Source organism: Sparus aurata, chromosome 1, assembly GCF_900880675.1.
Source record: "Sparus aurata chromosome 1, fSpaAur1.1, whole genome shotgun sequence".
Taxonomy (NCBI): domain Eukaryota; kingdom Metazoa; phylum Chordata; class Actinopteri; order Spariformes; family Sparidae; genus Sparus; species Sparus aurata.
The window spans coordinates 12,509,181-12,519,875 of NC_044187.1; the positions used below are offsets into that span (position 1 = coordinate 12,509,181).

Here is a 10,695-nt window from a genome sequence, read left to right on the forward strand (position 1 = left end):
GCAGTTCCAAAAATGTCTCTGAATGAATAATTTGGCTCTCTTTGTCTCGCTCATTTGGAATGACCAGTCTGCTCTGCCTCTGTTGTCAATGACTCATGTGTGCTCCCTTGTCTCTCCCGTGGGTGTGTGTTTGGTCTGCAGGGAACATCTTTGTGGTGAGCCTGGCAGTGGCAGACCTCGTGGTGGCCATCTACCCGTACCCTCTGGTCCTCACCTCCATCTTCCACAATGGCTGGAACCTGGGTTACGCCCACTGCCAGATCAGCGGCTTCCTCATGGGCGTCAGCGTCATCGGCTCCATCTTCAACATCACCGGCATCGCCATCAATAGATACTGTTACATCTGCCACAGCCTCAAGTACGACAAGCTGTACAGCGACAAGAACTCTGTCTGCTATGTGATGCTGATCTGGGCGCTGACTGTGGTGGCCATCGTGCCCAACCTGTTCGTGGGTTCGCTTCAGTATGACCCTCGAGTTTACTCCTGCACCTTTGAACAGTCGGCCAGCTCAGCGTACACGATCGCAGTGGTTTTCTTTCACTTTATTTTACCCATCATGATTGTCACCTATTGCTACCTGCGCATTTGGATACTCGTCATCCAGGTGAGGAGACGGGTCAAGCCGGACAATCGGCCCAAGATCACACCACACGACGTGAGAAACTTTGTCACCATGTTCGTGGTGTTTGTGCTCTTCGCCGTTTGCTGGGCGCCACTCAACTTCATCGGACTGGCGGTGGCGATCAAACCAGAGGTAGTGATTCCCCTCATCCCGGAGTGGTTGTTTGTGTCCAGCTACTTCATGGCCTACTTCAACAGCTGCCTTAATGCCATTGTGTATGGTGTGCTGAACCAGAACTTCCGGCGTGAGTACAAGCGCATTGTAGTGTCAGTGTGCACGGCACGCATCTTCTTCCAGGACAGCTCCAACGACGCAGGGGAGAGGCTCAAGAGTAAACCGTCACCACTCATGACCAACAATAACCAGGTGAAGGTGGACTCTGTCTGAACCAGAACTCAGAGGATCAGTGAGCAGACATGAAAGGATATGCTGTGACTGAGAGTTGAAAAAAAAAGAATAGAAAAAAAAAAAAAAAAAAAGCTGAGTAAGAAAAAATACCAAATATAAATATGAAGCAGCTTGTATCCTCTGAGCTGTCCACAGACTGACATATGGTGCTATCTGACCTCTGAACAATCACAGTAAGAACAGGGGTGCATATTATCTTTGTCTTTTATCAAGCACTTTTGTTTGCAGTACCTGTAGTACAGTAAATATATGATGTCCGTTTTGTTTTCATGTTTACAGTGATTATATAAATGTATCATGCATTATATAAGTATTTATTTTGTATGAAATGTCATGTAGTTAAATAGTAAAGATATATCAGGTTCCAGTAAAAATGAAGACAAAATTCTATCAGGCCAATATAAAAAAAAATTCTGGTTTTGAAATATATCCAGAAGTTTAGAAATGAAGTTAACCAATTTAAATAACCTCATTTGTGACACTGTAACACTAATTGAGTGCAAGCAATGTGGGTTGCTGCTGTCTTATTATACCCTGCAATACATTAGGTGGAATATATATTTTAGTCTCTCTCTCTCTCTCTGTCTCTCTCTCTCTTTCTGTCACTCTCTCTCTCTCTCTCTCTCTCACCTTGTGAGCTCATTATACTGTATGCATGGATATCAGGAACTGTTCATATGCAAAATAAAATCTGATATTGATGGAGGATGTGCGCTGTGTGAAGTTTATTGTAATTCTGTAAATGCATTCAGTAACTTTTGTTAACGTTTGCATTATTTATAAGCAACATTATGTAACTTTTGAAACTTCAAACAACAGCTTCAAAATCATTTGATGGTACAGTTTCTTGTAATATGGTGAATGGTGTGTCTGTCTCAGCCACACCACCCTCCCATCACCTGCTTCTGTAACTTCAGTGAGAGGGCAGGATCACTGCGTTACATTCAGGTTCAAATCAAGTTAGAACTTTTCAACACATAACACTGATGATCTAATGTTTCTTTTGTAGTTATCCCCTAAATAACGTCTGACAAATTATTACAGACCTTGGATTTGTCTTTTACGAAAAGTGGGGTTGCACTCAGAAACTGATGGGGGCACCAAATCGCACAAAATTTCAATTTCTACATAATGTTGCTTTAAACATTATTCTTACTCATTATCATAACAATGTATTCCCAAAAGCAACATCTGAGGTTCTGGTAAAAAGACTAACTAAAGAGAAGAAAATATGATATAAGTTGTATTTCAATTCAGTACAGAACATACCTCTGCCAAGGCCCAACAGTCCCCTTTGACACATCCATCCATCCATCCATTTTCATCCGCTTATCCGGGGCCGGGTTGCGGGGGCAGCTGCCTGAGCAGGGACACCCAGGCTTCCCTCTCCCTGGACACTTCCTCCAGCTCTTCCGGGAGGATCCCAAGGCGTTCCCAGGCCAGCTGAGTGACATAGACACACCAGCGTGTCCTGGGTCTTCCTCGAGGTCTCCTCCCGGCGGGACATGCCAGGAACACCTCCCGAGGGAGGCGTCCCGGGGGCATCCGAAACAGATGCCCGAGCCACCTCAGCTGGCTCCTCTCGATGTGGAGGAGCAGCGGCTCTACTCCGAGCTCCTCCCGGGTGACAGAGCTCCTCACCCTATCTCTAAGGGACCGCTCTGCCACCCTGCGCAGGAAACTCATTTCAGCCGCTTGTATCCGGGATCCTTTTCTTTCGGTCATGACCCAAAGTTCATGGCCATAGGTGAGGGTAGGAACGTAGATTGACCGGTAAATCGAGAGCTTCGCCTTTCGGCTCAGCTCTCTCTTCACCACGACAGACCGATACAACGACCGCATTACTGCGGCCACTGCACCGATCAGCCTGTCAATCTCCCGTTCCATCCTTCCCTCACTCGTGAACAAGACTCCAAGATACTTAAACTCCTCCACTTGAGGCAGGAACTCTCCCCCAACCCGGAGGGAGCAAGCCACCTTTTTCCGGTCGAGAACCATGGCCTCGGATTTGGAGGTGCTGATTCTCATCCCAGCCGCTTCACACTCGGCTGCAAACCGCCCCAGGACATGCTGGAGCTCCTGGCTGGAAGGAGCCAACAAGACCACATCATCCGCGAAAAGCAGAGATGAAATCAAGTGGCTCCCGAACCAGATCCCCTCCGGCCCGTGGCTGCGCCTAGAAATTCTGTCCATATAAATAATGAACAGAACCGGTGACAAAGGGCAGCCCTGCCGGAGTCCAACATGCAATGCAAACCAAGCTCCTGCTCCGGTCGTACAAGGACCATACAGCCCTTAACAGAGGGCCTCCGAACCCGTACTCCCGGAGCACCTCCCACAGAATGCCACGAGGGACACGGTCGAATGCTTTCTCCAAGTCCACACTGGACTGGTTGGGCAAACTCCCATGAACCCTCGAGCACCCTGCGGAGGGTATAGAGCTGGTCCAGTGTTCTGCGGCCCAGACGAAAACTGCATTGTTCCTCCTGAATCCGAAGTTCGACTATCGGCCGAATTCTCCTCTCCAGTACCCTGGAATAGACTTTCCCAGGGAGGCTGAGGAGTGTGATCCCCCGATAGTTGGAACCCCTTTTTGAATAGGGGGACCACCACCCTGGTCTGCCAGTCCAGAGGCACTGTCCCCGACTGCCACGCGATGCTGCAGAGATGCCGGGGGACTCCTGAGGCAGCTGACGGGTACCGGCAGGCCAAGTGTGCGGCAGCATGGGCAGCCGCGGCAGCAAAAACTCGGGCCTGGGAAAAGTTCGGGGAGGCCATGGAGGAGGACTACTGGTCGGCCTCGAAGAAATTCTGGCAAACCATCCGGCGCCTCAGGAGGGTGGAGGTGGGCTGTTGACCTCGACTGGGGACATCGTCGGGCGGTGGAAGGAATACTTTGAGGATCTCCCCTTTGACACAATCAAGCCTAATATAATATCAATTACATTTGAATCCACTAGATCCAGATAGTTATTTGGATTCACATCAAATTATACTCACCAGCTACGTAAATATGCCTTCTTTTTTTTCACTGAGATCCGTTATTCCCCTGAAGATCATAAACATTTAAAATGTCCAATAACGCTCTATCATGCCCATTATATCCTGGATTCGTCCCTTTATCTGGATTCGCACCAAAAGTGGATGGGGTCTGTTTAAGGCTGAAACCCATTCTCAATCTAGGTTGCGTATAAATCTGTCCAATAGTTTTTGTGTAATCTTTGTGACATACCAACCAACTACCACACACACAAGCAAAAACATTTGTTACAAACATGATTTATTATTTAGTCAGTGTGTGTTTTTTTTAAGAAATGTCATCAAGGTTTTTTTTTTTTTATAAATACTACTAAATGTGAACATTCAGTTGCTAACTTATTGGATACACACAGCTAAAACTAGCGTGAGGTGTTTGTGGTGATCAACATCTTTCAAACAAAAAAACAAAAACATTTTAGCCTTGCTTGAAGAAGGATGTGGCGCAGGGCTGTTGAAATAGTCCATTTTATTCAGGTGTACCTGGCATACACTGGCAACTGAGTGTATTTGTATGACTGCATGAACACCTTAAAATTATGTTGTTTGGCTGATCATCTGCATTCATTTTTTTGTTGGCAAGGATCAGCTTATTCTTGGCAAACAGCCCAGCGACAAATCTGCTTGAGCAGAGTGATTTTATCCAAAGTGGAACACGTCCAGCGAATATGATATGGCTTTGTACTGTGTGTCAGGGATTTTCTTTATGCATCATAAGGGCTGTATGTCTGACTCATTTGTGTGGACGCCATCAGGTTCTGTCTGCAAACAAATTTCAAGGTGAGCACATAAAAAGTGCAGATAGGCACAGCTGTCCTTCACAATGTAAAGGACTCTGTGATTGCATAGGAGGCAGGGACGGTATAGCCAACTGTACATCATCAGCGTTTGCATGTGTGTTTCACAGCATGCATGAGCAACCCGGTTAGTGGAACGCAGACAAAGGCATCATGCATCAAAGAGGAGGAGGCTCAACTATGCATTTGAAATCCACTTGGCTTACATAACGGCCACTGACCATCATCCTCAAAGCAAGAGCTGAAAGAGCCGGCTCCAAGCGCACTCCCTGCCCCCTTCTCTATCTGTTTAATCCCAAGAGCTGTGTGCGGTAGGAAAGGACTGAATGGGTTGGGGATGAGCAAATGTAAAAATCCCAGGGATTTACACTGCCCCCAAAGAGAGTTATACTGTAATCTGGGCCCAGAGATTTTTATAGCCAAGGATGTACAACCAAACAGAAGAGGAAAGTCAGGTGTTACATTACCAATGGTCCGTCTTCCATTACAGATTCAGTGCTAAGTAAAGAAAATGGAATGTGTCCTTCACTGTGACAAGGCCATAGATCAGCGCTCTAACAGAGCATAACCCCCGAAAGCAAAACAACAACAAAGCCTACAATGGCTTCAGTGAGATCATTTAGGCTGTGTAGACTTTGACAGGGAAGATCTCAATGACTTGATGAAGAACTGAAGAATATTCATAGACTGAATTTGTGTTTACAGTATCTATTCACAGGCTCTCTGCCAAGTCAGTTTTCCCCTTGGGGTGGTGCTGTGTTGAACTACAGTGTGTTAAAGGGGACTCTGTATGACTACGTCACACAAGAGTGAGTAGATTTTTTTATTTATTTTAGCTTCTTAATTCATTCTTGACTTGAAAACACATACAGTAACTACACCGTGGCCCCACAGACCCACCTCTTATCGCATGACAAAACTTTCATACTGTAGGTCACGTAATTACATTGGATGTGGCCTCCCGCTAGTAAGTAAATATCTTATAATTTTTTGAAATGTGTTGGTATGTTTCCAGGGTGTCAAGTATAAGGAAAAAAATAAAAAGATACCAAACACACATTCTTACCCCCATCTGAGTACTAAACATGAAAAATGACTGTATTTTCAGTACAATCAGTGTTCTGTTTTGTCACCGGTTTACGTTGCTGCGCTGCTCAGTGACTGTAACACTGTAATAGCTGTTCTATAAAGAGACCTTCTATCATCTCGCCTGCACGGTGCCACTGTGTCTTCAGTGTTTGTTGTGGCCCTGCTCTGAGTCTCACTGAAAGATGGCAAAAAAATTGGCTAAGATGCTGGATAATGCAGCTCTGTCCTCCCATTTTTCTCTCACAGACACATAATCCACCAGGGTTTTCAGTGCTGCCACCTGGGGCCCTGAAATTTCCACAGAGCTGCTGAAGGCTGGTATAGGACAACACTGCGCTCCATAGTCCGAGAAAGACAGCGGGGAGAAGATCATAATGACCTCTCGCCAGTGGGTGTTATGTAAAATGACAGGACAATGGTGTGTGTTGAAAAGAGAGGGAGACCGTCAGCAGCCTGGATGTGTTCGGACTAGAAAGACGCAACACAAAACAGCACAACCATAACATATCACTGTGCATACAACCAGCAATCCTTTACTTTTGTGTTCAACTACATATGTTTCTTTTCAGTGCACTCACCACCAGGACAATAAGCCCCTTGTCTTGTATTTGCTTCGTTCTTTACGACAAGAGCAGCAGCTTCCCTTCCCACATCATTCAGCTCTTTTCTCTTGCAGGTTTTCTTTTCTCGCCTTCTCCAGCTTTCATCCAATAATAGAAGTTGTTTTCACATACCTTTTTACCACTTTTCCCAGCGGAGCATGTCAGCTCGGGTTTCTGCTTGACCACACAAGAATGATATGGACTATAGATGGATGGAGAAAAAGGGGAGAATTGAAAGAAATATACCAACATAGAAGAAAAGGAGACTAGCAATGCACTCTGAAGATGCTCGCTGATGATGAATGGAGATACATGTATGAGCCTTTTTTTCTTGGAAGAGCAGCACATGTAGGTGTTGTCTCTCAAACACCAAGTCGACAGGGGAAGCAGCAGCTGTTTGCAAACATGGCGCCTGAGTCAAACAGGCTTATGTTGGTATATTCTTTAAAGAGCTCTTCACCTGCATCTTCAACGGTGGCTGTAAAAGGTTTGTTTTTATTTCAAGGGGAAAAGATGATGAACTTCTGGCTTCCTTGCACGAAATGATCTACTTCAAACCAGGCTGATACTTGTACTTGTTGATTATCCCTGTCGTCGTGGTTTGGTTTGTTTTTGCTTTAGTTATTTCCTGTCTTATTTTATAAGTTCCCCAATCGTATGTCGTGTTTTACATCCTCTCTTTGTCATCTTGCCCCCTTTTATCCAGTTTACCTGTATTTCATGTATTAATCAGTCGTTGCCTATTTTGTTTTTCTTTCTTTGTCTGACAAACACCTGTTCTGTTTCCCAAGATTAACCCTGTGTGTCCTGTATCTCCCTAGTTCCTTGAATTTCTGAATGTGTTCTCAGCGCTTCTTTGGTTTGTACTATTTTTTTTGCATTTTTGTACTAATTCTTGGATTTGCCCCGCCTGCTACTCCTGATTTTGTTAGTTGGACTTTGCATTTTAGATTAGACTTTTGAATTGCAGTTTAATTTTAATAAACCTAAATTTTTGGTTTCACCTGTTTGCCTTTGCGTGCTATCTATCTATCTATCTATCTATCTATCTATCTATCTATCTAACCCAAATGGCATTTGTTTACAATGCCATGATGATATATCTCTTGGTAGAGTGGGAGGAGTGGGAGGCAGAGTCCCCTCAGCAGCATCCCAGGTTTGATTCCAGCCCATGGCTCTTTTCTGCATGTCCAGTATCACTCTCTACCCCTTTTCCTGTCACTATATATGGCGTCCTATCAAATAAAAGCTAAAAGCCAAGAAAAAGCATGGCGAGGCAAGGAATAGTGTCCAAGCATTACCTCCTTTCATCTGGTGGACCTCAAGGATAAGTGCTTGGTCCCCTTCTCTTCTCAACTTTCTCAGCGTACAATTCTGCATTTTATGTGCAATTGCGTTTAAATACTCAGAGTGTGCATAAGGCTTGCGAGAGAGCCCTCCAAGTTATTCACAGTTTCACAAAGTGCTTACGTTTGATGCCATTCTATTATCAGTAATAACGTTCAGAGACAATGATCTAAGACCAAATGAAAATAGTTATGAAACGGCAAACACTTTACACATGTAAGGATCAGTGGTAAATGATTATATCTTCACATGACACACTTAACTCTCACGATTGCAGTATGCACCACAGTGTTGTCTGAGACAGAGTTCTGAGTGTGACACAACAGATAGGGAGATAAGATAAAAGAAAATGTATTGGTTTCAAATTGCAGCTATATTAGAAGTGGACATTATGCACACATCATCTTTTTATTGGTATGAGTGTGTTCATTACTGTGCGTGAGCAGGATATTGCCAGGAAAGGTACAATGATGAATCATATTTTATAAACTGGGTTTCAGGTGGCACTTACAGATTTTGATACTGATTAATTGTATGCCCACCCTTTCTCAGTATACTTTACACTTCCTCTCTTGGTCAGATAAACTGATTGCATGGTTTCTATCTGCTTGACTCTATGCCGATGATAGTCTATTGCATTTGTCCTTCCTGCCAGAAGACGGTACTGTCTTGGCGTGCCATGTTTCTTTGCATTAAAAGATAAAGATACTGTTTCAATTGAGTTTTTGTCAAAAAGGATTATGAAACTATCACATTATGTATGTAACTATCATTTCAGTGTCCCAGCTTACAATGTGTAATGTGAAAGTAGTTGTTTGTTGCAATGAACCCACAGAGAATGATTGCCTGACTCACTGCAGTTACCCTCAAAATTCAGTGGATGTGGCTATGGGATGGTAAATACTGATTTGTCTTCCTTAAACTCAGAGGCAGGAGTGACCTTAAAGAGAGCTGTACCTGAGGCCTGACTCACTAAGCTGGATTACTAACTGAAGTGGTCAATTAAAAAAACCTGTCTGGAAATGGACTGAGGTTAAACTGCTTTTTCTACAATTCAGAAAAGTCTCCTGGCTGATTCAACGCACCGATCCACAGTATCCACTCAATTCTGTATCCCCCGAACCCACAGTGGAAGTGTTTGTCAGTCATATTTTGCGTTAGGGTTATCAAAGGACAAGCAATTACACATACTTTGGCAAATGAATTATAATGGCAGTTCACTCAAGCAAAGTCTGTACACGAAGCCTGTGAAAGAGCCCCCAAGTGTTTGTCAGTTAGATTCTTCAGATTACATTTGATGCCATTCTCTTATCAGTTTAAAGGTCTCAGTCAATGACGAAAGATGACAAGAAAAACCACATTCCATGTTATCTCCAACAACATGAGGCATTTTGATCTCAAGTAGTTACAAAAACAGCATACAAAGTACACATTTAAAGGGGCAATTTGTAAACTATGGCCAGATTTTTTTTGTTTAAAACCCTCATAAAACGAACTGTGAGGAAACAACAGTATCGATGTTGTGTCAAAGACGTCTATGTGATGTTATGCAGCAATGTTCATTGAAGTTAGCATTCGAACCAGCTAGCTGCAGCCCGTCCTTACTCATAATACCACTTTAACTGCAAGGGGCGATAGTCCAGTATTCCTGTAGTTCCAGCTGGTAGATGATTTCCACTCAGTCTAATAAGTAAACAAAATTTACTTAAGAAATGTCAAGAAATTAGATATTTTTACACATATTTTAAGTTAACATATTACTGCAAAGAGTGTAATGAGAAGCAGTACGCAGTTATGCTACCCCCAATAGTTTTGTAGCTATCTTTGCAACTTCATTACAAATGACACCTTTTAATAAGCATGTTTGTGAGTCATATTTTTGTATTATAACATATCATCATAGGACAAACAATTACACATAATTTGGTTGTTCACTTTGACTTCCCCCATCAGCCAAGGTTACAAAGTGTTCAGAGTCCAGTCAGCTAAAGAGGCCACTTAGCTCCATGGCTAACTGAGCCATTTTTATGTTTTTTTTTTTTGCCAAATTACACCTTCAATTACATTTTCAGTCATATATTGCATCATGATGTATCATAATATGACAAACAACTTATAAAGATAATTTCACTTGAGTTTCCTCAAGGAAAGTCTGTGGGATTTAATAGTTACTCCAAGTGTGCATATAACCTGCAAGAGAGCCCTCAAGGTCGAGTCAGTTTTTGCAGTGATTACACTTGATGCCATTATCTTATCAGTTATAAAAGTCTAAGCCAGTGATGGTAGATCACCTCACAAACCACCATGTATGTTATCAAGTAGAACATGATGCCTGTCAGTCTCAAATGGTAGTGAAACAAGAAGCTCTGAAGTAAGGCTCAGTGATAAAAGATTCCATCTCAACATGACACGTTTAACTCAGTGTCAGTGTGAGCCAAAGGGATGTCTGAGAGGGAGTTTCCAGAGCAACACTATGTCTATGCAGCAACAGATAAGTGGATAAGATAAAGGAAAAGTTAAGAGGTTTGAAATTGGAGCTATATTAGCGTAGGAGTAGTGGACATTAAGCAGGCATCGTCTTTTTATTGGTACGAGTGTCTTCATTACTGTGTGCGAGCTCTGGATTATTTCATCCCAGGATATTGCTGGGAAAGGCACGACGGTGACTCACATTTGATGAACTGGGTTTCAGGAGGCTCTCAGACAATACCGACATTTTTCCAGTCCCTCATCCTTTTTATTACTTTGAGATTTAACCTTGCTGTGCGGTACATGTGTTCTGTATCGGACACA

At 43.4% G+C, this 10,695-nt stretch overlaps 1 protein-coding gene across 1 annotated transcript in view; it reads left to right on the top strand.

Moving 5' to 3' along the window:
* Nucleotides 1-1,737, top strand: part of mtnr1aa (melatonin receptor 1A a) — a 36,009-nt gene extending 34,272 nt beyond the window's left edge. The window contains exon 2 of the mRNA XM_030395968.1: nt 142-1,737. Within this exon, the coding sequence (XP_030251828.1) occupies nt 142-1,010 (869 nt within the window). The 3' untranslated portion in view covers nt 1,011-1,737. The remainder of the gene's footprint in view (nt 1-141) is intronic.
* Nucleotides 1,738-10,695: the final 8,958 nt, after the last annotated feature.